The sequence below is a fragment of the Dermochelys coriacea genome, chromosome 4 (assembly GCF_009764565.3).
Source record: "Dermochelys coriacea isolate rDerCor1 chromosome 4, rDerCor1.pri.v4, whole genome shotgun sequence".
Lineage (NCBI taxonomy): Eukaryota > Metazoa > Chordata > Testudines > Dermochelyidae > Dermochelys > Dermochelys coriacea.
In genome coordinates, this window is record NC_050071.1 from 145,170,916 (window position 1) to 145,198,111 (window position 27,196).

The window sequence follows — 27,196 nt, forward strand, 5'->3', positions numbered from 1 at the left end:
TGGCATGTCCCCCGTCTGGCTCCTAGGCATAGGGGCAGCCAGGGGGCTCCGCGCGCTGCCTATGCCCAAAGCGCCGGCTCCACAACTCCCATTGGTCGAGAACTGGAGCCAATGGGAACTGCAGGGGGGGTGCCTGTGGACAGGGCAGCGCTAGAGCCTCTTGGCTGCGCCTCTGTGTAGGAGCCGGAGCGGGGGACATGCCGCTGCTCTCAGGAGCTGCTTGAGGTAAGCACTGCCCAGAGCCTATAACCCGATGCCCTCCCGTGCCCCAACCCCATGCCCCAGCCCTGATCACTCTCCTGCATCCCAAACCCCTCATCCCCAGCCCCACCCAGAGTCTGCACCCCCAGCTAGAGGCCAGGCCCCAACCCCCTGCCCCAGCCCTGATCTCCCTCCCACCTGCCAAACCCCCAGTCCTAGCCTGGAGCACTCTCCTGCACCCCAAACCCCTCAGCCTCACCCCAGAGCCCGCACCCCCAACCCACTAAGCCAGCCTGGTGAAAATGAGCGAGTGAGTGAGGATGGGAATGCGAGTGATGGGGGCATGGGAGGGCTCGGAGAAGGGGCAGGGAGTGGGGCAAGGGTGTTCGGTTTTGTGCGAGTAGAAAGTTGGCATCCCTACCTTGCAATGGCTCAGCTAATTCCCGCCTTCCTGCCAGCCTGGTTTCTGCGCGACCCCATCTCCCCTCCTGCTCGCCCCGGGTCCCAGCTCCCGCAGGCCCCCAGCCCTGCGCCTGCGGGAGTAGCCGGGTGCTGCAGGGCAGGGGCGACGGGCTCCATTGTTCACATGCCCCTGCTCTCAGCGAGGCCCGTCAGTCGCTCCGACTCCTCCCACAGCTTGCGGGCCAGGCCTGGGTCGCGGGCAGCCGCAGAGGGCAGCGTCAGCCTGCAGTCGCTGTCGAAGTACTTCCCCGTGATACCCGCGAGCTCCTCGGAGACGGCACAGTAAATGGTGCTGGCTGCTCCCTCCTCAGCGGACTAGAGAGAAGGGGGGGTCAAAAGCAGTCTCAGCAGCAGCTCCCCACCACACCAGCCCCCCGGCACTGCGCAAAGCCCACTGCAGCACCAGAGCGGCTGAGCTCAAGCCCCCCATCGAGGCTTTCCTGCCAGTGCAGCCCCACCGCTGCAGAGACAGGGAGCAGTGAGTGGGAACAGGGCCCTGCAGCAGGGAGGGAGGGACAGCGGGGCCCAGGCACGGAATGGGGAGCTGGGTCCTGGGGTGGGGGGCGCAGGGCAAGGGGCAGACCATGGGTGAAGTTGTGGGGGGCAGGGCAAGGGGCAGGCAGTACGTGGGGTGTGTGCAAGGGGGGGCAGTAGGTGGGGTGAGGTTGTGGGCGAGGCACAGGGAATAGGTGGGGGGGTGGGCGAAGGGCAGGCAGTAGATGGAGGGTGGGCGAGGCACAGGCAGTAGGTGGGGGTGGGGGCGAGAGGGGCAGTAGGTGGGGGTAGACGAGGGGCAGGGAATAGGTAGGGAGTGGGCGAGAGGGACAGTAGGTGCGGGGGTGGACGAGGCACAGGGAATAGGTGGGGGGTGGGCGAGAGGGGTAGTAAGTAGGGGTGGGGGGGTGGGCGAAGGGCAGGCAGTAGGTGGGGGTGGGGCGAGGGGGCAGTAGGTGGGCGAGGGGCAGGTAATAGGTGGGGGTGGGGGTGAGAGGGGCAGTAGGTGGGGGTAGGCGAGGGGCAGGTAATAGGTGGGGGTGAGAGGGGCAGTAGATGGGGGTGGGCGAGGCACAGGGAATACGTGGGGGGGTGGGCGAGGGGCAGGCAGTAGGTGGGGGCGAGGGGGGCAGTAGATGGGGGGTGGGCGAGGCACAGGGAATAGGTAGGCCTGGCCTGGCCTGTGGGGGGAACGGCAGCTGGCAGACCCCAGGGGAAGCAGGGCAGCCCGGAGTGCTCCCTGGGAGGCCCCCAGCTCTCAGCGCTGGGGTCAGCCATTGGGAGGGGTGCTATCTCCTTGCCATGCTGCCTGTCCGCGAGCAGGGGGCACCCCCAGACAGCGGGGTGCTCTCCAGCCGGGGGCAAAGTCCCTGCACCCAGGTTCCAGGCAGCTGTGTTAGCTGGCTGCACTGTACCCTGCGGGGTTGGGCTGTGTCCACACTAGGCATTAGGGATTAGACACTGTTTTAAAAGCAGCCTTCTCTGTCGTCAAGCTGGACCCCCCCCTCCCCCCAGCCATCCCACTGCAGTCCTAGCCAATGTGCCCTCTAACTTTTTCCATCCATGTGCAGAATTAGTTTTGTTATCTCCACCAATGTGGAGGTGATGTGTGTGGGGGGGTGATGGCTCTGGCTGGAGGTGTGGGCTCTGGGGTGGGGCCGAGGGGTCCAGAGTGTGGGAGGGGGCTCAGGGCTGGGGCAGAGGGTTGGGGGTGAGGGCTTGGGTGGGGCCAGGGATGAGGGGTTCAGGGTGCAGGAGGGGGCTCAGGGCTGGGGCAGAGGGTTGGGGTGCAGGGGGTGAGAGCTCCAGCTGGGGATGCGGGCTCTGGGGTGGAGCCAGGGATGAGGGTTTGGGGTGCAGGCTGCCCCGGGGCTGCAGGGGGCAGACGGGACTCCCCCGAGCCCCCTCTCGCCGCAGCAGCTCCGGGGCCGGGGAGAGGCGCCTCTCGCCGGCTGCGCGGCCCTGGATAGCCGGCTGTGTGACCGCGTGGCCGGGCAGCTTAGAGGGAACTTAGGTCCTGGCCTTGCCTCCATGGCAGCTCTGGCCAGGGCAGCAGGGGCCAGGTTCTCTGGTCTCTTTGGGCTCAAGCACTGAGGCCCAGTCCTGTCCCCTGGGCATGGAGGAGAGGAGGGCTCCTTAATGGTGGGAGGGTTCGAATACCCCCCAAGGGGACTTGGCTCAGTCCCGCTCCGTGCAGAGGGTGACGTGCCCTGGAGGTGGGAGTTAGGGTAAAGCCTCCCTCTATGGCTGCTGCTACTCCCCTGGGTTTACTCTCTCTGTGGCGTTTGCTCGGGGACACTCCTGAGGGACCCCAGAAATGCCCCCACCTCCCGGTGTGACTCCCTGCAGCATCCTGGCACTCACGGTCTGTGTGCCAGGAGCTCCCCACCCTGACCGCAGCTGCCTGGACCCTCAGCCAGCCCCACTCAGCTAGACCCCAGGGCCAGACCTCCCAGGGGCAAGGTGTGGACCGAGGTTTTGGGGACCCCGCTGTAAGTCAGCCCACAACAGAGCCAACTGGAAACTTGTGCCCTGCCCCCCGAGGGTCTGCTCTATTCACTCGCTGGCCCTACCCTGCCCCCATCCCGTAGGGCCATTGCCGTCTGCCAGAGCAGCCTGTGCCTTCCAGGCCCCACACACTTCTGGCCTTTGGGGAGAGTCCATCCTGGGCCCCCGCTGCCCCACCATTGCACGCACCATTAAGAAGATGCCGACGATGCTGAACAGCAGACGAACCAGCCAGTTGAAGTGGCGCATGATTTGTGTCTTCACGACGCCAGGGTTGAGGGAATTGGCCGTCACCCCTGCAGAGCAGCAAAGTCAGTCACTGCGTGGGCTCTGGGAACAGCGCCGGGGGGCAGCACGTCGGCAGGGCCTTCCAGTCAGACCCCCGGAGCCCTGAGGGGCAGGGGTGAGTTTTGTACCCGCAGATCTAGAGCCAGGGGCCTGTTTATTCCTCGAGCAGCTGCAGCCCGGACACTCCAACGTGCTTTCCCCTGCCTGGGAGGACGCCTGCCACAGGGGGGCCTGCCCCTTTCCGAGGAGCTGGACTGAGCCCCACTTGTGCCCAATTACCTGCCGCCCCAGTGTGACCAGGCCTCACATGATGATGGGGGGAGTAATTAGGATCTAGGAAGGAGGGCAGGCTCCGGCAGCACCTCCCCAGCAGAAAGCTGTGGGGAACAGAGACAGCTGGGTTTGGGGGAGCACAAGACCTGCAGGGGGTCCCCAGGGGCCGGGACGCAGCTCTCCATGCCAGCCAGGTGGGATGGCCTGGAGCCGTCTGCAGGTCTGGGCAGGAGCAGCCCTTCCGCGGGGCGCTTGGCCGGGCAGCCTGGCGAAGCAGCTGGGGGTTGAACTGTTTCTTTTATGCTAATAAAACAGGGCCCAGCCAGACGAGAGACTCAGAAGCCCCAGGCACCGTGGCCTGTCTGGCAGCAAAGAGACTGGGCAGAGCCTGGGTTTGGCACAGATGAGGCAAGATCTATCCCAGCTCCTTCTCAAGGGATTCTCCCGCCTGGGTCTCATGCTTCCACGGCGAGGCAGGCTGGGAACGCCCACAGCTGCACCCCAGCTGGCCCGTCCTTCCCTCGGAGACGCTGTGGGGCACAGGAGCCTCTGCCAAACTGCTATCAGTGCCCCTTGCTGCCTACACCCCACTAGGACACCAGCCCTGCTGCATCCCCACGGTGCCGTGCCAGTGACCGAAACACTGAGGCAGGGCAGCTGGTGGCACCCAGTGGCTACAGCAGTGGGCAGAGGGAGCAGGTTGGGGGGAAGCCATGCCTGGGGGGACGGAGGGGAGATATCCAGGCAGCCTACGCGGGTTTCTGGATTAGGCCTTCTGGGACGGGGGAAATTACTTCAGTGGAGCAGAGACCGTCCAGCCCTGCATGGGGAGTGCCGTGGGGAAAGGAGCCGTGTCTCTCTCATAGGCACTGAGGCATCTCCGGGCCGTTCTGGCCCCCCAAGCTCTGGGGCCGATGGCTCTGCTTCCCCAGAGTGGTTCTGGGATGCTTGGCTTCCAACCCTGCTGCCCAGAGCAATGGCAGCTTTCCCCCCAGGTGATCGCTCACTACAAGGGCACCTTGCCCTAGGCCAGCCCCCAGCCTGCTTCCTGACAAGCATGGTGTGCTCAGAAGGGCACAGACTCTGTTGGGAAAGGCTTTTGGGGTAAAGTAGGCAGGGCCACGTGGCCTCTGTATCCCGGGTTTCTGAAGTTTGAGTTTTGCTGAACTCAGCATTTAGGAAGAGCCCAAGATACCCCAGGGCAGCCTGATCTCTGCAGGTGTAACCCACACACTTCCTGGGTGTGGAGTTCTGTCCTCGCTAGTGGCACCAAGACCACTTAAAGAGAGAGAAAAAATGCGTCTCTTAACAGCCAATTGGCTTTTAGCTCCTGCAATAGAGGTTCATGCACTAAGCTCCAGCGGTCCCAGGTTCAATCCCGCCCACCGACGACTGGGGTCTGCCTGTGTTACACTGGCACAAAGGGTTTGTCAGTAACTGATGGTCAGGCCAGGTCAGATACCGAGACAGGTTAAAGCAGGTGGTGACTACTGTAGTATCATGGGGGAGGGGAGACGAGCTCATAGAACCATCGAGTTAGAAGGGACTGCAGGCGTCATCTAGTCTAACTCCCTGCCAAGATGTGTTGTGTCTGACCCATCGCAGACAGACGGTTCCAGCCTCCTTTTGAAACCCTCCAGTGCAGGAGATTCCACGACCTCCCCAGGCGTCTGTTCCACTGTCCTACTGTTCTTACAGTGAGGAAGTTTGTCCTGAGATTTAAGCTCAATCTGCTGGCCTGGAGTCTTTCAAGTATCTGAAGTCCACTGTCGTGTCCCCCGTTCATCTCCTCTTTCCAAACTAACATACCTGTTTCTTCAGCCTTTGCTCACATGGCTTGTGTTGCAGTCATCCTTTTGATCATCTTTGTTGCTCACCTCTGGAGCCTTTCCTGTTTCTCTACAACCTTTCTAGACATTGGTGACAAGAATTTCAGCTGAGGCCTGCCCAGCGCCGAGTAGAGCGGTGCGATTGCCTCGTGTGACTTGCATGTTATGCCTCTGTTCATGCAACCTAAAATTGCATTTGCTTTTTCTGCAACAGCATTGCATTGCTGACTCATGTGGAGGTTGTGACCCACCCCGACTCCCAGATCCTTCTCAGCAGTGCTGCTGCCACCCCAGTTCTGCCCCATTCTGTATTTGTGCATTTGGTTTTTCTTCCCTAGGTGTAGCACCTCACATTTGTCTTTGCTGAATTTCATGTTGTTGTCTATAGCCCAGTTCTCCAATTTATCAAGATTCCTCTGGATTTTAGCTCTAGCCTCCAAAGTGTCTTCAACCTCCCTAGCTTTGTGTCATCTGCAAACTTGATCAGTGTGCTCTCTATACTACAGCCAGGTCATTAATAAAGATGTTAAATAATGTCGGACCCAGAACAAATCCCTGTGGAACCCCACTTGAGACCTCCCTCTAATCTGACATCATTCCATTCATAGTTACTCTTTGTTTGTGGTTGTTTAGCCAATTATGTATCCACCTAATGGTAGTTCTGCTGAGCCCACATTTCTCCAGCTTACTTATCAGAATGTCATGTGGGACTGTGCCAAAAGCCTTAACATCCAGGTATATTATGTCCACCACTTTTCCCCCATCCACCAAATCAGTTACCCTGTCAGAGAAGGAAATCAAGCTGGTTTGGCATGATTTGTTCTTGGTAAATCCATGGTGGCTGCTGGTGATCACCCCTTCATCCTCCAGGTATTTGCAAATGGAATGTTTTATACATGGCTGTCATAGCTTCCCAGGTATGGAGGACAGGCTGACTGGTCAATAGTTCCCTGACTCCTCCGTTTTCCCCTTTTTAAAGATGGGCACCACCTTAGCCCTGCTCCAGTCTTTCGGAACCTCTCCTGTCATCCATGAGTTTGTAAATATTATTGCCAGTGGCACCAAGATTTCTTCTGCCAATTCCTTCAGCACCCTGGCGTGAATGGCACCAGCCCTGCTGACTTGAATTCATTCAAATTGGTTAGAAGATCTCTGGTGTGTTCTTTACTTATCCGGATCTGCATCCCTTCCCCTTTATTGCCTATGGTAACTTGACTAGCTGTCTGGTCAGATGACATTTTTGTGAGCAGACTAAAGCAAGACAGGAATTGAGCAGCTCTGCCTTCCTATCATCTTCTGTTACCAGCTCACCTTCTTCATTGAACAGTGCACCCACTCCGTCCTTGTGCTTTCTTTTTTGTGCGACGTATTTGTACAACCCCTTCTTCTTGTCTCTAACATTCCTTGCCAGTTGTAACTCTTTCCTTGCCTTCACTTTCCTGATTTTGTCCCTATACGCTCACGCTGTCCCATGTATACTTTTGTGATGTTATGAGTGTAAAATTTTTAATATCTCATTGAAAGGTGACACAGGGCCAGAAAGAGTTAATTAACTCACAGACTGACATGACCCATGGCAGAACTTTAAAAACAGGTTAGGAAGAGATGTAAATTAATAGAGCTTTGAAATGCAGCCTGCATTGTTAGAGATAGAAGGGTAGATGTTTGCTCAGGTCTTGTGAGGTCAGCAAACAAGTCTTGTCTATTGTTAAAGCTTTGATTCAAAGATCAAAAAAGGGGTATTAATATTTAGGAAGATACTTGAGTGAAATATTATTATTGTCTATGTCTCTTTGAAAGTTGTGGTAATCTATAGCTGAACTGTTTAATGGATAAATTATCCTGTGATGTTTGGAAGAAGGAAAGTTAAGCCTATTGTTTTCTCAGGCCAAAAGGCTACTGGAAATGTATAAAAACCCTGGGACATGATCCTTCTTCATCTCAGATCTGCTTTGGGTTTCAAGAGGGGGAAACCTTAAGCCATAAGGATTGAGATCCCAGTCACTGGCTGGAGTCACCTGAATATGGTCATTGGACGAAAACCTATGGATTATTTCTAAAAGGACTTTTCGGCAACTACAAACTCATCTCTGCTATGTATCTGGACCTCAAGAAAATGAACTCAAATCTGTAGTATATTGATCTTTTAACCAACACTCACTCTCTTTTCTTTGTTAATAAATTTTAGTTTAGTTAACAAGAATTGACTATAAGCGTGAATTTGAAATAAGATCTAAGTTTTATATAGACCTGGATGTGTGGCTGGTCCTTTGGGATCAGAAGAACCTTTTCTTTTATATGATGAGATAAGATTTTCAGTAATCATCGTCATATCTGACATGTGTGTCTGGATGGAAGCCTGAGGCTGGGTACTGTTTGGACTTCTAAGTAACCAGGGAGGTACTATAGAAGTCATTTTGTGCTGGCTTAGTAAATCTAAGTATTGGAATATCCACCAGCATTTGGGGTTTGTCTGCCCCGTTCCTAATTGAGTGACCTCAGCTGGCTCCCACAGATAGCATCATCACAACTTCCTTGGTGACATGCCCCCTTCTTCCATTTCCTGGATGGATCCCTTTTTGTTTTTAAAAACTCCCTGGTAGCCAGATCCTACAGGTCAAGACCAAGGACCAGAGATCTAGTGGGAGCCACTGGAGATCACGCTCCTGGGGAGAAGCAGTGTGTAATACATTCTGCACCAGCTGCAGGCTCTGAGTGGCCTTCAGGTGCAGTTAGCGTGACCAGATTTTATAGGGACAGTCCCGGGTTTTGGGTCTTTTTCGTATTTAGGCTCCTATTACCCGCCCACCCCCTGTCCTCATTTTTCACATTTGCTGTCTGATCACCCTAGGTGCACCCTATGTGGAACCAATGGCACTGACCAATTTTCAGGGGATGTAGGCCTGGAGAGCCACTATAGGGTCTGCCACCGAGGGGCCAGCCCGCAGTGGGGCAGGAAGGGCCTTAAACAGCAGGGTGAGAGAGCGAGGGTTAGTGACAGCCCTGGAGTGACAGAGAATGGATGATCAGAGAGACTTTCTGCCATCTAACATGTGATCACGTGAACAGCATGGGCACCCAGAGCTAATCACAGCTCCCCCCGGGGCAAGGAGCCAGGCCTTGAAGCTGCACTGTGTGTCACGCAGGCCCAAGCCAGAAGGATGCGTTTGCAGATGAAAGCAAGGCTGCTATAAGGACAAGATGAAATGAACGAGATGCAAAGATCATGCCCAGCCTGTTCTCAGGGACAGCTGCCTCCCGGGAAGGAGTCACCACACCGAATGACTCAATGGAAAGGCCCAAGGCAACAGGATTTCAGTGCAGCCAAAGCAGATCCCAGCTGGAGACAGCAGTTGGGTGAGGAGTGCTCACAGCGCGGAAGAGCTGGGAACACATGGGGCATTTCTCACCTGCTCCGGGCATGCCCATGAAGCTGTAAGAGGAGATGGACCCAGTTCCCCTCTCACTAACACTGGTGTGGATCAGTGGAGCTGCCCCAGGTCAAAACCAACAAATGAGGGGAGAATCAGGCACTGTGAGGTACGGAGAAAATAACAGCGCGAAAGAGGCCTGTGAGGGCAGAGATGCCAGTCAGGGCACAATGCCTGGGGATCAGAAACTGCAAATCCTTAGAGCCATTATGGCCATGCCGGCTGCCAGCGCCAGTAACATGGGAAGAGCTGAAGGAGCACGGGGCTTGGCCATGGCAAGTTCCCCCAGAGTCTGTAGGAGAGAGAGTCCAACTGAGTGCCCTTTTCTAGACCCAGCAAATGGACAGAAGAGGGGAGGAAAGTTAGCCCAGGATAATGAGCTCCAGACAAGTGACTTGCCAAAGTCTGCACTCCATCCAACTCGGTCTCCTGTTGCTGACAGTGGCCAGCGCCAGCTGCTCCAAAGCAAGGAGCAAGAACCCAGGCAGGAGGCAGCGATGGGATAATCTGCCCCGGGAGGAAATTCCTGACCCCTGATCATTAGAGATTGGTGTGTGCCCTGACGCAGAAAAGTTCCCACCCTTTATTTCTGTAACTCTGATTGTTCTCATTATCCAGGTGACCCTTCACTGTCCCTTGCTAAACTCTTGGTCTCAACCACATATGGTGGCAGTGGGTTCCACAGGCTAATTACACACAGTGTAACAGTATTGCCTTTGATCAGTTTTAAATGTTCTGCCTGTCAGTTTCATTGACTTTTGCCTTGTTCTTGTATTGTGAGAGGGTCAATACAAGTGCCCCATTTGCTCAATCCCATTCATTATCCTGCCCCCCAGTATTCATCTTCTCTCAGAACAAAACACCCCCTCGTTTGCCAGGAGAGCTGCAGGAGGGGTGAGATCATGCAGGGGTTGTTCTAATTTCTGTCCATCTCAGGTGCTGTCACTGTAGTATCTGAAGCCTCAGAACCTAAATCTTCAGTGCCTTGATCCTCACAGGCCCTCCATGTACCAGGCCACGTCACAGCTACTGGTTCGGTTAAACCTTGTTATGGGTCAGGCCTGGTCACCACCTTCCGTTGAGGATAGATGTCAAGACACCATTGTAAGGAGGTCGCTGAAACAATAGCAGTAGCCCCCCAAAACATAGGCACATGGAAATGGTGTGTAGAAGCTAAAACATGTGGCTCAAGAGGACTGGTGGAAGGGTGAGGGATGGAGGGGTGAGAAAGAGGGAGGGCATGTTGAAGCAGCAAGAGAAAGCCAAGTCAACAGTAACAGACAACTAGTAATGTGGCCATGAGCGAGAGCTCAGAGAGACAGCTCTTTGGGCGCAGAGTGCTGGTGGTAGGCAGGCTTGGAGCAGCGAGCAGACACTGGCTCCTGCTGTTTGATTTCTATGTTCAGGGGAACAGGACTTCATACACCTTTTGTAGATAAACAAGACTGCACCAAAGAAATCCCTGACTCTCACTAATTCATCCTCCAACCTGGAACAACGAACAAGAGCCCCAACTTTTGCTTAGCTTCTCAGGTCACAAAGGGCAACACTGTTATCCCCATGGGTACAGAAAGAAACCGAAACCCAGAGATTGATTTCAATGGGAGTTAGGCACCAAAATACCTTTGAAAATCTGGCCATTGAGTCTTGATTTCACTGTGGCATCGAGAGAGGTTTGGAAATTTATATGGACGATGAGAACAACCCAAGTTACAGAAATAAAAGCTGGTAATTCCTGCTGCCTGGTTAGCCCAGCCTTGCCCCAAACCCTCGCCAGCTAAACAGCACCAGTGGGGCCACATGGGAATTGCTGTGAAGTCAAACCCCACCCCACTCCCTGGGGTATGTGCTGGGTCCCTGGCAGCTTCTCACCGAGCCCTAGAAAATGTCCACGGTGCGATGTCCTCCCTAGCGCAGGAAGCAGTGGAAGGGCTAGCAGAGCTCATGGTGGAACTAGCAACCCCCGGCACAGCCAGCCTGGGAAGCAGACAAGCTCTCCTGCAAGGAGCCTTCCCCCCCCCCCGCTTACATATCTTCCTGCAAAGCTCACAGCCCCCCCCGGAGTTGCTCACATGTGAGGAGGCAGTGACGCCTAGCAGCATCTGTTCTTTACCTCAAGGAGTCACACCCTTGACAGCATTGGGGAGTAATTTGGGAATGCTGCAAGCACAGACACCCTCTTCCCCCCCCTTCCCCCCTGGTCCCACGACTGGGGCGAGTTGAGTGAGTGCGGCTGCCCAGTGGAACGAGAGCTGGGACAGAGCACCCACAGCTGCGGTAACTGGGCCAGTGGGTGTTTGCAGGACAGGACAGCTAGGCCTGGCCCCTCTTAGATGGCAGGGATTAGGCTCGGGACCCTCCTCAGGGAATTCAGGGCTGGGTGGGACCCCCCGGAAGGCCTGTCTGCTGCAACCCACTGGGCCTGGGACAGTGCCTCTGAGTCACAGTGCCAGTGGCCATCACTTCCCTTTCTGCCAAGGTGCTGCGTAAATCCGGGGGGACTGAGGTGCGAACACAGCTGTGGGAGAGTTCAGGAGGGGCCCCGGGGCCCTGGTCTTTTGGGGGCACTGGCCTCTGCTGGCACCGGGGCGGGATCACACTGACCTGTGCCCTGCAGCCTCCCGGCCAGCTCCTTGGTGAACAGGACGTTCATGAGCTTGGTGCTCTTGTAGGTCTGGTCAAAGTTCTTGGTCCTCTCCTCCCCGGTCAGGTGCTTCACGTTGACCATGCCCTGGAAGTGTACGAAGGACGAGACGTTCACGATGCGGGCGGGAGCGGACGCCTTCATGGTGTCTGTGCGGGGGAGGGGAAAAGTGAACAGGCAAGTCAGCGGGTGGCGTGGGAGGGGGGCTCCCACATGGTAAGGAGGGGCCAGGGAGAAGCCCCAGCTCAGAGAGACCCTTCGGCAGCAGGCGGGGAGTCAGCTCCCAGCCCTGGCACAGCCAGCGCAAGACCTGGGTCCGTGCCCCAGGGGAGTGCCAGGGGCAGCAGGGCAGCCCTCTCCCAGCCCAGCCAGTGCCCAGTTCCTGGGGCAGCCCAGTGAGTGCCCGGGTCAGCAAGTGCCCAGGGCAGCCCTCTCCCAGCCCAGCCAGTGCCCAGTTCCTGGGGCAGCCCCTCCCCCAGCCCCGCAGTGGCCAATGCCCAAGGCAGCCCCTCTCTCAGCCCAGCGAGTGCCCAGTTCCTGGGGCAGCTCTTACCCAGCAGCAAATTGGTAAGAAGAAAAGGGCCCAAGTAGTTGGTGGCGAACGTCTGCTCCAGCCCCTCGGAGGTGATGGAGAACGGCAAACCTGGGAGAGAAGAGAGAACTGGCACAGCAGGCCCTGGCTGGGCAGTCGGGGGTGGGTGGCTGTGTGTGCCATTCAGATTCGTGCTCCCTGCCCACCACAGCCCCAGGCTGAGCTGAGACACCTGCTTTCCTGCTAAGCTCTGTCTGTTCACTGGTACTGCCCCCCAGGTATCTGTCCCAGCCCCGGCCGGGCTGCGTCCTGCAAGCACCCAGGCTGAGTGCTCTGGTGTAGTGCCTGGCCCAATGGGCCCCAATCCCTGATGGGGTAATTCAGTACTACTGTCAGACAGGGAATAACCTTGGCGGGGGATCTGCCACGGGCTGGGTAACGAACAAAGCTCTCCCAGCCACCCACGGAGACCTGGCAGCTTCGGAGAGATGGCATGCAGAGGTCACCGTGGCAAGGGCCAGCCGTGCCATGTGCCCAGTTAGCAATGGGGCATTGGACTGGTGCTGGGCACCTCACAGCAGGCCCGTGTGCTAATGGAGACTGGCTGTTGGGAAAACTGGGCAACACAGGTAACCAACTTGTGAGCTCCGCTGTGAAAAGCAAGTGCACGGTCATAGGATGTGACCATAACCTACAACAACAAACGCAGGAGGGCAAAGACAGACAGGCTGAATGAGTACAAAGAGAAAGGCCTCATGACGGAACTCAAGAACTGTGCGAAGGCCGGGCCTGGTCAAGGAGAACAGCACGGAACCAGAAATCAGGGGATCCAAATCGGTGCGTTGGAAACTAGACCTTGCTGATGGACAGGATAACGAGGGGACGGGCTGCGATGACACGGGCTAGGACTTTAACAGCAGCAGCAGCTCCAGCCTGTCTCAGCTAAAGTCTTCTCCTTTCCCCAGAAGCACAGTTATCATGGTCATTGATACCCTCTACAGACTGTCAGACCAGGGCGGTCATAAAAACTCTCCCCCGCACAAGGGAAAGGGAACAAGGGATGGTGTCACAATGGAAGCCTCACGTAATACTTGCTTGCAGTGTAGCTGTAGCCGTTTCGGCCCCAGGATATTAGAGAGACGAGGCAGCTGAGGTGGGTATTGGTCCTATAAAGGCCTCACCCATCTTGTCTCTTTACTTAATACTTGACATTTCAAAGGCTTTCGCTGTTTTCCCTTCTTTTCTGTATCTTTAATAACCAGCTAAATGGATGCTTAATGGGGTGTTTGCCAGGGCGCTAAGCAGGCTGAGATCTGTGTGTACCAAACTCCAAACCTGGTTTAAACATGGTGTAATGTGGCTGGGTTACATTAACACCTGTAGCCCATATATTTCATCTAAATGGATACATTTCTGGCACCCAGTGTGGGGCTAGAGGGTTAAACACCTGGAGGTTGCTTACCCGTACCTGGAGGTTCTTCGAGATGTGGTGTCCCGGGCTGTATCCCACACATGGGGGACGCATGCAGACCTGCACATGCACTGTAGCTTTCCTCCTGCTCCAAACTGAGGGCATAAAAGGCCGTGCAGTCTGATGCCTCTCCAGTTCCTTCTCTTACAGCAAATCCAGATAATCGGCAGTAGAAGGGATAGAGAGTGGGTGTGGGATACAGACGGGACCACACATCTCAAAGAACCTCCAGTTACAGGTAAGTAACCTCCCTTTCTTCTTCAAGTGTGCAGGAGATTATCAAGCAATGGTCAAACAGGAGGTGGGTGGGAGGAGGCAGAAGTGTCTGTAGTACTGTAGCTGTCGGTACTGCTGTGCCCACAGCTAGATCTGCAGTAGAAGGCTGGACCAAAGCATAATGTCTCATGAAGGTGTGTAGGTTACTGCAGGTGCCTGCTCTACATATCTGTAGTAGGGGTATGTCTCTCAGGGATATAGCAGAGGTTGCTTGAGTTCTGGTGAAATGGGCCCTCACCCCTTCTTGGGGAGGCATGTGGGCTAGTTGGTAACAAAGAATAAGGCAGCCAGGGATCTATTTCAAAAGCCGCGGCACAGATAGAGCTTGACCCCTTGATCTCTCTGCTATGGAACAAATAGTTGAGGTGTCTTTTGTCCTTTGTAGATAAAAGGCCAGTGCCCTTCAGACATCCAGGGAATGCAGCCTCCTCTCTTAAACTGAGGCCCACGGCTTAGGAAACAAATACTGGTAAGTGGATGGTTGGACTTGTCTGAAACTACTGTAGGGATGAATTTTGGGTGTGGGCGCAGGGAGAACTTTTCTTTACTGAAGGTAGCATGTGGCAAATCCACCATGAGCGCTCCCAGCTCACTGAATTCTGGCTGATGGTCTTATGACTAGAAAGGCCACTTTCATAGAAAATGGGCCACGAAGCACGTGTCTAGAGGTTCTAGAGGGGGGTCTAGTGAGAGCTGAAAGAATGAAATTGGAGATCCCACTGGGGTGCAAATATCATCAAAGGTAGGAAGGATCTAAGAAACCCCTGAAAAAATCTGATTGTGCCAGGATGAGAGAAGATCATGCAGTATCAACAGGAGGATGAAAAGCACTGATTCTTGCTAAATGCACCAAAGAAAACCAAGAGATCCACAGACTTAAGGGTAAGTGGATATTCCAGGACAGCAGGGACCCAAGCAGCTCTGGAGATAATGGGCATTGCTAAGCCCATGAGGAGAAATGCCTCCATTTCTCTGAATAACATCTCCTAGTCGAGTCTTTCCTGCCTCGGTTGAGGATGCTTTGCACCCTGGCTGTTGGAACATGAGCGCTCTACAGCAGATGCTCTGAGCGGTCATGTTTCTGGACTGGGGTGCTTGGAAGTGCCCCCGGGTCACGTTAGAAGGTCTAAAATGGGCAGATGTTTGTGGGCATTCATCTGAGAGCTTCAGTAGACCCATAAAGCAGAACTGTCTCAGCCAGCTAGGCACAATAAGGATGACTCAAGCTCAGTCCTGGCAGATTTTCCATAGGATCCGGGTATTAATGGAATGGGAGGGAAGGCATACTTCAGGGGATCCTTCCAGGACAGCAGGAAGGCGTCTCCCATCTCTCTCTCTCTTTCACCTTTGACTTTGGGGGGATCCTGACCTGAGAATTTGGTCACCCTGTGGCTGGGAACATCTGGTGAGGATTTTAGCTCGAACCAAGTCTAGCTTGTTAAGTTTTAGCTACTAGGAAGATTTTTTTTCTTCATTTCTCTTGTACCCATTTCTGACATAAATGCCTTACACTTGTACTCACTTAAAACCTACCTCTTTGTAGCTAAATAAACTTCTTGTATTTTTTAAATCTAAACTAATCCAATGTTGTGTTTGAAGTGAGCTGTTTGGGTAACTCCAGTTAAAGCAGCAAACTGTTGGATACTGACCCCTTACCGGGGCAACAGCTCTATACTGTTTGAGCTGCCCCAGAGAGGGCTGGAAGGTGCAGATCACACGATCTGGGGAAAATCCGGGACTGGGAGTCACCCTGTAGGTAGTGACCAAGGCTGGTGGAAGCCAGAGGGTGGCTGCTGTGTGGCTGCCTGGCTTGGAGGTGCTGTAGCTGTGCCCACAGCTACAACACCACAGCATTGTGAGGTACCCAAGGTTGCAGAGCAGATGGTGCACAACCCCTTATTGATCTGAACTGCACCCCTAATGTGACACCTTCTCTTTAGGCTTGGAGTCTTAGCCTCCATTCCCAAACTCATGCATGGAGGGGCACTGCCTGCTTGATGTACTGGAGGAGGGGGTCCAGAGCCCAGATCTGCCTGGGGTCTCATTGCCTTCTCCATCAGGTGTGTCTTAAGTCTCAGTTCCCATCCCTCCTGATTTCAGGGGACAAAGGAACAGCAGGTGCTGCTCCTGGCTGAGATGTAAGCCTCACCCAGGCAGTAGAGGTAGTGTTGATGGTTGTCGCTCCTAGAAAAAGAGCAAGGGCAAGATATAGTTTTTTAAACCCTGAAATCTTTGGCATAATCCCAGCCTTCTTGGGTGGGAAAAAGGGGAAAGAACTACTGTTCTACACTAGACAAGAAAAATACTAAAAACTATTCACAATTTATTTACAGAAATGACACTGTAGAAAAGGCGCTGAGGACACTGGAGAGTCCAATTCAGCTCATGCGACGGTAAGAAGGAACTGGAGAGACGTCGGGCTGCACCAACCGCTGTGCCCTCAGTTCAGCACACAAGGAGAGCTACGGCACAGATGCAGACACTGCCTGCTAAGAAAATTCTGGACGCAGCTGCATGGTGCACATGCCTAGCCACATGTGGGGCTCGCATAGGGACCATCACTCCAAGAAGAAGCAATTGTTTTCAAAGTTATTTAAAACAAAAGTTTGGTTTAAAATTTAAAATGTGTTAAGCTTCTTTAAAATAAGCATGCAAAGCAAATCGTTAATGCTTTTGTTTTATAAAAAAGAAAGGTTAACAATTGTTCAAGTTTTTTTTAAAAGTCTTGTAACAAATGCTTAGTTTCCCTTTTTCTTCATTGATTTTGAGGTTTGTAGTTTTTGTGATTAGTAATAATTTGGAAGGTTTAATGAAAAGGATTTTTTTTAAAGCAAAAGTGGTAAAAATGAAGTGTTTTAAATTGTTGAAGGTTAAGTAGCTAAAACAAACTTTTACTGAAATGACATCTTCAGCGATCCTCTTGTTAACAAAATGCCAGCTTAATTCAAGGCTGCTACTGCATTAGCTGAGGAATGCCCCCATTTGGCAGCCCTATACATTTGCCATGAGATCCCTTGGGCTGGACACTTCGGGCTGGTGAAGACCATTTGCATGGCGCATTGGTTGTTCTGGTGACCAAAACTGCGGTCTGATGTTCAGGCCTGTGTCAGATCTTGTGTCATGTGCAATGTACCAAAGTTCCCGGAACTAAACCCTTTGGGATGTTAATACCCACCGAGACCCCCTCGGAGCCCTGGGACTTCGCACTCAGACTACCAGAATCTGAGAGATGCCACAGCATATGGACAGTGGTGGGTCAGCTGACAAAGATGGCACAATTCATTCCCTGGGCATATCTTCCCAGTGCCGAGGGTCCTGCCAGTCTCCTCATCACACACATGTTCTTCCCCCATGGCATCCCGGACTCCAGCACTGCATTCCGGGGGTCCAGGTTGTGTGTCAGTGTCGGCAGGAGGTGTTCCACCTCCAAGATGTGCATCCGCCCACTTCCCATCGACACACTGATGAACGAGGCCTTGGAACAGTACCTGCAATGCTTCACTGACTACCACCAAAATAACTGGGCCTTCCTGCTGCCTTATGCATAATTTGCATACAACAACACAGCCCACGTCTCCATCAAGTTAAGCCCCTTTTTTGTAAATTATCACTTCCACGCTTGTTTTCACCCCACAGTCCCCAAAGCCTCAGACCTGGTTCATCAAATCCATCAGGAAGAACTGAAACAGGGTCACTTGCAGGTTTGAACTAGTGTAAATGGTGAATTCTCTGTAACCTGAAGGCTTTAAACCATGACCTGAGGACTTCAGTAACTCAGCCAGAGGTTAGGGGTCTATTACAGGAGCGGGTGGGTGAGGTTCTGTAGCCTGTGATGTGCAAGAGGTCAGACTAGATGATCATGATGGTCCCTTCTGACTAGCCCTGTCTGTGTTCTGAATGGCATGGTCAGGTTCCCCACAAAAACAACTTATAAAGACAAATGCTTTGCATTCAGAGTGTATGTGATCAAAGGATCACAGACCGACAGCCTTCTCAGCCACAACGCGGCAGCCATGGTGGGCCTAGCGAGAAAAGTGGAAGAACTCAAGGGAATATTTGGTGACACTGGACTGTTGAAAGGAGAACCAGTACAAATCCCCTTAAGAGACAACACTGAGCCAGATAGCGTGCATACACCTTGCAGGATTCTTGTCCAATTATTTCATAAAGTGGAAACTAGGGCTGTCAAGCAATTACAAAAATTAATCGCAATTAATCACAAGATTAATTGCACTCCTAAACAATAATAGAATACCATTTATTTAAATACTTTTGGATGTTTTCTATATTTTCAAATATATTGATTTCAATTACAACACAGAATACAAAGTGTACAGTGCTCACTTTATATTTATTTTTGATTTTCATAGAATCATAGACTATAAGGGTTAGAAGGGACCTCAGGAGGTATCTAGTCCAACCCCCTGCTCAAAGCAGGACCAACACCAACTAAATCATCCCAGCCAGGGCTTTGTCAAGCCTGACCTTAAAAACCTCTAAGGATGGAGATTCCATCACCTCCCTAGGGAACCCTTCCAGTGCTTCATCACCCTCCTAGTGAAATAGTGTTTCCTAATATCCAATCTAGACCTCCCCCACTGCAACTTGAGACCATTACTCCTTGTTTGGTCATCTGCCACCACTGAGAACAGCCGAGTGTTGGATTAAAGTAATAGTTAATACATCTGTGTTATGGGAAAATGTGAGAAGGAATGGTCCAGAACAGACCCTGGATTTGGCCTGACCATTACAAAGAAATATGCCTCTCAGCCTGCTGAGTCTGTGCTAATCAAAATATGCCGGTCAGTTTACAAGGTCGGTGTTAATTGTAGAAGCACATCCCGAGACAAAAAGTCTGTTCTGAAGTGATAAGATTACCATTAAGGACAGCTGCTGTTACAACTGTTTTCCTGCACTCAGGAATGAGATCTGTTAACCCCCATGCTTGTATTTTTATCTTGCTTGTTTCCTTTTCCTATGTAACAAGTGGCACGAATAGGTCTATTGGAGTCTGTCATGCCCCAGTGATTTTAGAATGATTTTGTTAAAGAATTAATAGGTAGATGTGATGAAAAAAGAAATGTGAAGTGAAATAGAGTGTGATTGTGGTTGTATGTTTGGATGGGTAATAGAAGGTTGAGGCACCAGCCTTAGAATCATAATAAACAACACGTCTGGAGGAAGAAAAACAACTACCCTCCGACAGAACCGTTTGGCCGAAGAACGCGCTGGGCGAGATAACCCGATAACCCCGAGGGCACACCGGAATCCACCCCCAACTGCCCCAAGGACAGGGGATCGGAGAACCGAAGAGCAAGATAACAACAAACCGTCATTGCTGAGCCATCTGCGTGATTGATTATCACTTCAAACGTGAGAACAGCATGATGAGGCAAACCCCATAGACTTGGCTGAGGATGGAGCCCTATAAAGACAGACCCTGAAGAGAGAGGACTTTGGGTCTGGTTTTGCAACCAACTTCCAGGAGCATCGGATGCGCATCTGACAAGATCTGGCTCCATCCTCGTGTCCAGGCCACCTGGCCAGTGATTTGGCATGAGCAACATCTAGGCTGGTAACTATGACAACAACCTTGCAGAACTTGTGTGTGTGTAAATGGAATGTTATAACTATAGCTGACTGCTTACTCTGATTCTTTCTGTATTCACAATAAACACGGTGTATTGCCTTATCCCCTGAATAAGATCCTGCTGGTTTTTATTTTCTAAGTAAAACACAAGCTCCATCCTCTTTGGAACCCCCTTCAGGAAGTTGAAGGCTATCAAATCCCCCTCACTCTTCTCTTCTTCAGACTTAACAATCCCAGTTCCTTCAGCCTCTCCTTGTAAGTCATGTGCCCCAGCGCCCTAATCATTTTCATTGCCCTCTGCTGGACCCTCTCCAATTTGTCCACATCCCTTCTGTAGTGGGGAGCCCAAAACTGGATGCAATACTCCAGATGTGGCCTCACCAGTGCCGAATAGGGGGAATAAATACATCCCTCAATCTGCTGGCAATGTTCCTTCTAATACAGCCCAATATGCCATTAGTCCTCTTGGCAACAAGGGCGCACTGTTGACTCATAACCAGCTTCTCATCCACTGTAATCCCCAGGACCTTTTCTGCAAAACTGCCACTTAGCCAGTCGGTCCCCAGCCTGTAGTGGTGCATGGGATTCTTCCACCCTAAGTGCAGGACTCTGCACTTGTCCTTGTTGAGGCTCTTTTTTGTCCCTATATTTTGTCCCTATATGATTGTTTTTTGTATTTGTTTTTTTTAATTGATAAGCTATGTAATACTAACATGCATAAAAGGGGGGGAAGGTCTGAATTAGGTGGACATATCTTAAGATCCTTTGTGGCAGACAGAAGGTCGGCCCCCCAGAAATCTGACATTGGCCCACTCAAAGACCATTCCAGACTTTGGTAATTATTGTTTTGGGGTGCTCTGCTAGCCTGTAGAGGATATGTATAAGTGCTTGAGACTAAACAAAGTAAAAGCTTTCAGTGAAAGCATTCGTTTGCGCTGTTTATACCAACCACCTATCGGACGGATGTGCTGCGTCCCCATTGATTTTCTTCCTGGCACTGTCTCACAAAGAGTATAGTTACCCAGAGCTTTGGGTTCAGAAAATCCTGGGTCACCAGGAGTTATCTTCTCTGTCTGTGTTCACCACACTCTTTGAAGCACTTCATATAAGATCCCTGCCTTCTCTGCACACTCTACAATAAACTCCCGACCGAAATTAGTGAGAGCCAAGAAAGACTGCAGCGATTCAAAATCTCCTGGCATGGGAAGTTGGATAATACTTTCTACTCTTTCCTTCGTGAGTGACCTATCTCCTGCACCGAGACTAATCCTAGATATTGACAAATGCCTTCTGAGTCTCGGGGCGGGCTGCCCTATGCCGTTGGTCCATCAGCAACGGGATCGTTCAGTCCAGAAGTGAAGGCAGCTACCACAGCCTCAGTGCCCTTTTTCTTATCTTTATCTCCCCTCTCCCTACTAACCATTCATGTTTGGAACTATGCCTGCAACTTACCCATCTCTCCTTTCAGATCTCTATGCTCCTGTGTATGCTCCTATGTCCTGCTGGCCCACATTCACCATCTCCTCCTCCTCCTCCACTTTGATTCATTCCACGCCCTCTCTAGCCCCGGCCTCGGCCTCGGGGAAAGCAGCCGGGTCCCTCTGTCTCCCGCTGACCTCACTGTGTTCTCAGCTCATTTCCAGGAGTGCCCTCTGGCTGCCTTACAGCTGCTCCCAGTTTTCCCACCATTCAGACAGAGGCATGCAGCTGCCTTCGTCCTCATGCCACACTTCCACCCTTCCCGCCACACCTCAGGGTGACGCCTGCCACACGGTGCTTCCGGCTCTAATTCCTCATCCATCAACGTACAACGCATCTGGAATCTCTCTGCTAAGCATGTGGGAGCCTCCCTGTGCATTTTTGTTACTTCCTTTGTCGCTGCTCCACCCGAGGGAGCTGTCAAATACTGTTGAGTCCCCAACCATGCGACTGGGTGGATTTGATGCTAGAGTGGCTTAAGGCTCCTACCAATGTCCAAAATAGCGATGGCACCTCCACTAGGGTAATGCCAACTGCTTGCAACAATTGTGAACATTTATGTATCCATGCCAAAAACCCAGTGCAGTTTCCTGATGGGGGGGCCCATAGCTCCCAGTAGAGCAGTTCATTCATTAATTTCTTACACATCCATTCTAGGGGTTAAACGGCTAACTCTAGGTTTTTCATTTTGAGATTCTTTTTTCTCCATCCTCCCACAATTGAGTTGTGGCCCATCTCCTAACACACTCTGTTACTTGTTCCGTTTCCTCCCCCATCCAATTTACCAATCTACTGCAGGTCCCATTTTATCCTTCAGCCTCTTGTTCACTTTCTTCACCCCTTTGTAAAGACACCATTCTGGGGTACGGTTTAGGATTTGCCGGAACCTGGCTCTCATCGTACAGTGCCAGTTGTGGTGAAGTGGCCTCTGCCCAGGGGCTACTTGGTGACTGTTTCCTGGGTCATTCCACACGTCCTCAATCCAATCATCCAGGTTCCATCTTTCCATTTTCCATTTCTGTCCCCATCCTTCAGGCACAATAGAAGTACCTGAAGCTTGCTTCTGCACACCCAAATTGATAATGGGGATGGCACTTCTCTTTTTTGCAGATTCTCTGCAGCTCTTTCCAATCTTTTGTTCTGTTCCTATGCTTGCTGCAACATACCAAGTGTCTGGGCTGCTTTCTGCCTGCCAGCCGAGTCTGCGTTTTCCAGTGCCCCATTGCTTCTGTTCCATCGTCTGCCTCTTTCTTTGTTTCTATTACTTGCCCTGCCAGTTTTGCAGCCTGTTGTCTTAGCCATCTAACAGCCATGGCCACAGTTTGCAATATTCTACATTTCTTAAGCTGTTTCTTCTTCTTCAAGGCTATAATCTCTGCCACCGCCTTACTGAGTCCAGCCCATGTCTCCCCACTTTCTTTTGTAAACTCAGATGGCCTGCCTTGAGCTACTACCCAGCACGTCCACACCTTATCAGACTCTGAGGGGATATGTATGGGGGGGATGAGGGGATTCCCTAGCTCAGAATTTTCTACCAGCTTAGGTCGCGACTCCTAGAGTGGACAGCTGGCCACTCAGCAAATCAGCGGTCGGGGTCCCTGGCGGTGTTAGTGCTTCGGAGTGTTGCTGGGTGCTCCGAGGTCAGCTGTACCAGCAGAGAACGCAGCGTGCTGATCCCGCAGACCTCAATGTCGTTCGTAAAGAAGGACCACAGGCTCGGCTCAGCGGCGAAGGTGCGCGGCCAGGTTTATTGTCACCAAAGCTTGGTCCTAACACCCCCTGGAGCTACAGGTGCACTAACACGAGTATGCTCGTGACAATGATACCAGCTCAGTCAATACATCAGGATCCTGTCCCCTAGACCAGCACAAAGACGCCCCTCCTGTGACTTCTCCTTTTATACATTGATATGAGCAGGGTCCATGTTACACCCTTCTGCTTTTTGTTATTATCCTGGATCTTGTACTGGCAAGTTCGAGCAAAACATCCCAATCCATTATCCTGTTGTTCCCTCCTTACCTTACGTGGGTCGGAGTGTCCCTGTCCCATCTCCTAGGAATGTATTCAGGCCATTACTCTGGGTGCTACTGCACCATCCTCCCCAGTCAGGAATGTGCTTACCTGAGGCTAGCTCATACCTGCCCCACCCAGGCCTTCTCTGCTTCATGGTCTCATGTTCACACAGTTAGTTGTGCCAGGGGCTCCAGCAAGGCCTACAGGGGGTTCTGCAGGCAGGGCTGGGCAGACGTGGTTGTAATCTGGACACAGGGGAGGGGGGTTCTGCAGGCAGGGCTGGGCAGACGTGGCTGGTATCTGGGCACAGGGGAGGGGGTTCTGCAGACAGGGCTGGGCAGACGTGGCTGGTACCTGGGCACAGGGGAGGGGGTTCTGCAGGCAGGGCTGGGCAGACGTGGCTGGGATCTGGGCACAGGGGAGGGGGTTCTGCAGGCAGGGCTGGGCAGACGTGGCTGGGATCTGGGCACAGGGGAGGGGGTTCTGCAGGCAGGGCTGGGCAGACGTGGCTGGGATCTGGGCACAGGGGAGGGGGTTCTGCAGGCAGGGCTGGGCAGACGTGGCTGGGATCTGGGCACAGGGGAGGGGGTTCTGCAGGCAGGGCTGGGCAGACGTGGCTGGGATCTGGGCACAGGGGAGGGGGTTCTGCAGGCAGGGCTGGGCAGACGTGGCTGGGATCTGGGCACAGGGGAGGGGGTTCTGCAGGCAGGGCTGGGCAGACGTGGCTGGGATCTGGGCACAGGGGAGGGGGTTCTGCAGGCAGGGCTGGACAGACGTGGCTGGGATCTGGGCACAGGGGAGGGGGTTCTGCAGGCAGGGCTGGGCAGACGTGGCTGGGATCTGGGCACAGGGGAGGGGGTTCTGCAGGCAGGGCTGGGCAGACGTGGCTGTGATCTGGGCACAGGGGAGGGGGTTCTGCAGGCAGGGCTGGGCAGACATGGCTGGGATCTGGGCACAGGGGAGGGGGTTCTGCAGGCAGGGCTGGGCAGACGTGGCTGGGATCTGGGCACAGGGGAGGGGGTTCTGCAGGCAGGGCTGGGCAGACGTGGCTGGGATCTGGGCACAGGGGAGGGGGTTCTGCAGGCAGGGCTGGGCAGACGTGGCTGGGATCTGGGCACAGGGGAGGGGGTTCTGCAGGCAGGGCTGGGCAGACGTGGCTGGGATCTGGGCACAGGGGAGGGGGTTCTGCAGGCAGGGCTGGGCAGACGTGGCTGGGATCTGGGCACAGGGGAGGGGGTTCTGCAGGCAGGGCTGGGCAGACGTGGCTGGGATCTGGGCACAGGGGAGGGGGTTCTGCAGGCAGGGCTGGGCACACTCTGAAGGCCTGTCCCCATCCCTACGCGAAGCCACCAACCTGTGACTCCAGCGTTATTGACCAGGATGTCCAGCCGCTTCTCCTCCTGCCGGATCTGCTTAGCAAAGCGCCGGATGGAGGCCATGTTGCTCATGTCCACGATCCTCAGAAGCACGTTTGGGTTCCCGGTGGCCCGCTGGATTTCCTCCACCGCCGCCTGCCCCCGCTCTCTGTTGCAGCAGGCGAGGATGGTGCGGGCGTTCCTGCGGGCCAGGTCCAAGGCGACGTATTTCCCGATCCCTGCGGACACAGCGCTGGTTACGCTGAGCACTCTAACGTCCCCTTCTGCCTCCAGAACTCAGCCCCTTTGTTTGCCCCAGTGCCCGACACCTCTCTGCCGTTCCCTGCCAACATCCGCCCCCTCCCCGGCCTGAAGGAGCAGGTCACTGGAGAGCGAGGAGGGTGCGGGACATGGCGGGCGGGGGCCGGGGGGGGGGGTCTGTTTTCTTGCAGGTATCGCAGAAGAACTGGGCTTGCAGGAAGGGTTGAGCGGAAGGCCCGGGGCAGTGGGGCAGGAAGGAGAGGGAGCAGGGGGGAAGCAGACAGGTAGGAGCAGGGCTTCCAGCAGTGGCCAGGCTGGAGCAATGGCAGCGGGAGTCCTGCAGACCCCAAGGCGACCACGGGAGGTGGTGGAAAAGGGGTGAGGAGCCCCCCGAGGGAGTAGGCCCCAGTTGCCCTGTCCGTAGGAACAGCCGCCCCCGAGCCCAGCGGCAGGGCTGGCTGCCGAGAGGGGCCGAACAGCGGCACCGATCGACCCGCACTGCGTGGGGCAGTCAGAGCAGCTCGGAGGACGCCTCTGTCCCAAGGAGCAGAGGGGTCTCAGTGCTGGCCCTGGGGAGCTGGGCCCCCTGCCTGCCCTGCCGGCGAGGGGCAGCACTCAGCTCCCTGGGGCCTGGACTCGGTGCAGGAAGGGAAGAGTGGCCAGATGGGGCCCAGGAGGGGCGGGGAGGACGGGCAGATGGGGCTCCGGGAGGTGGATGAGGAGGACAGACAGACGGGGCCCTGGAGGGGGAGGGGGAGGACAGCCAGACGGGGCCCCGGAGGGGGGGACGGCCAGACGGGGCCCCGGAGCGGGGGGAGGGGGAGGACAGCCAGACAGGGCCCCGGAGGGGGGGGAGGGGGAGGACGGCCAGACAGGGCCCCGGAGGGGGGGGGAGGGGGAGGACGGCCAGACAGGGCCCCGGAGGGGGGGGAGGGGGAGGACGGCCAGACAGGGCCCTGGAGGGGGAGGGGGAGGATGGCCAGACGGGTCCCTGGAAGGGGGGAGGGGGGACGGCCAGTCGGGGCCCGGGGGGGGCAGGGGGTTACGCTATGAGGGTATTCAGTGCGTCACCTGAGCTTTAGTTGCCTTCTCTCCCTCAACTGCCCCCCCCCATGCCTCTCCCTGCCCCGGCTCCTCACTCAGTGCCTCGGGCACACCCCAGCCTGGGCTGCCCAAACCCCCCTGCCAGGCCCAGCAAGAGGCAATTGCTGGAGGGCAGCCAGCCGCCTGGCCCCCCCGCTGACCCAGGCCGATCTAATTGCCTGCCGGGGGGCAGGCTGAATCAGCGGCGCGAGGGCCAGGGCGCCCCCTCCCCACGGTGCTCACAGGATCCGGCGGGTCAGTGGCTGCTCCACGGAGGGTCTCTCAGATTTGGCAATCAGCCCCCTTCCCACCCGCTGCCCGTGGTGGCTCCAAGCTTCCCAGTGCGCCAAAGGGGGCAGAGGTCCAAAACAGAGGGGTGAGAATAGAGCCTCCGGGGCCGGGGGTGGGGGGCAGGGGGGCAGGGAAAGCAAGCAGCCTGCCTGCTCCATTCTGGTTTCTGACTCCTGGCTCCGGCTCATCCTTCAGCTGAGGGGCTTTGGCTTCTGACTCCAGATCTGCCCTTCAGCTTGGCCCCTTGGCTCTGACACCAGCGTCCCCCTGAGACTGGCACCTGATTCCTGGATCTACGCTTGGCATTTCCCTGGGCTTCCACCACAGCCGCCAGGCAAGGCCCTGGCAGCTTGCAGTTCAAGCAGCCCAGGTATACAAAGGGTGCAGGCTGAATGACGTGGAGGCCCCCTCTGGAACTACCACAGCAGGAGCCCTGCACCCGTGGGTGCAGACTCTGTGGCTGTTCCAGCCCTGGAGGCGTGGGGCAGAGGGGGGGCTGGAAGAGGCAGGGCAGAGGGGGGGCTTAAGGAAGGGGTGGAGCATGGGCTTGAGCACCCCCCAGGTGGAGAGGCAGTTGGTGCCTATGTCTGCACCCCCTTCCAATGCCTGGTAGTCCAAAGTGCAGCCAGCCACTGGCACCACTTCTGGCAAGGACTCAGTGGTTCTTTTACAGCTGAACTAGCTGGGGTGGAACCACTTAGCCGAGGGGCCCGGGGCGAGCCATGCTTCGGGACTGGCAACCAACTAACAGAACGAGGGCAGGAAAAGACGTGTATCAGCCAACCCTCGTTGAACCAGCCCCTTCCCCACTACATGACTCCAGGTAATCTGCCAGACCCCGAGCCAACGCAGACTGACCAAATTCCATCCCAGCTCTCCGCCGATGAAACGGACCAGCACCGAACCCAATCAAGAACCTGTGCCCCTCTGGGTCAGACAACTCCAGGACTCAGGTCCAGCAGCAGGACCAGAGCTGGGTCAGTACCTCACTCCGCCACACCGTGAGCCACCCCACTGGAATCCTGACACCCCTAACCGGAGCACCACTCCCCTTCGTCTGACCCTCCCCTTCAGCACCCTGCAATGCCCAGCCTCCGCTTGGAGGCATTGGTCGACTCGGACACAGCTGGTAACTTCATTGATCAAGAAATTGTCAAGGGTCATCGGGTTCCTACCCTCCACAAGGACTCCCGTCAGCTCGTTGAGACCATCAAG

At 54.7% G+C, this 27,196-nt stretch overlaps 1 protein-coding gene across 1 annotated transcript in view; it reads right to left on the bottom strand.

The window, feature by feature from the left end:
• Positions 1-420: 420 nt before the first annotated feature.
• Positions 421-27,196, bottom strand: part of LOC119855310 (retinol dehydrogenase 13-like) — a 46,434-nt gene continuing 19,658 nt past the window's right edge. Inside the window, exons 2-6 of the mRNA XM_038401086.2 lie at positions 24,346-24,585; positions 12,184-12,273; positions 11,591-11,779; positions 3,355-3,461; positions 421-978 (exon numbers count right to left, since the gene is read on the bottom strand). Coding sequence (XP_038257014.1) covers positions 784-978; positions 3,355-3,461; positions 11,591-11,779; positions 12,184-12,273; positions 24,346-24,585 — 821 coding nt within the window. The 3' untranslated portion in view covers positions 421-783. The remainder of the gene's footprint in view (positions 979-3,354; positions 3,462-11,590; positions 11,780-12,183; positions 12,274-24,345; positions 24,586-27,196) is intronic.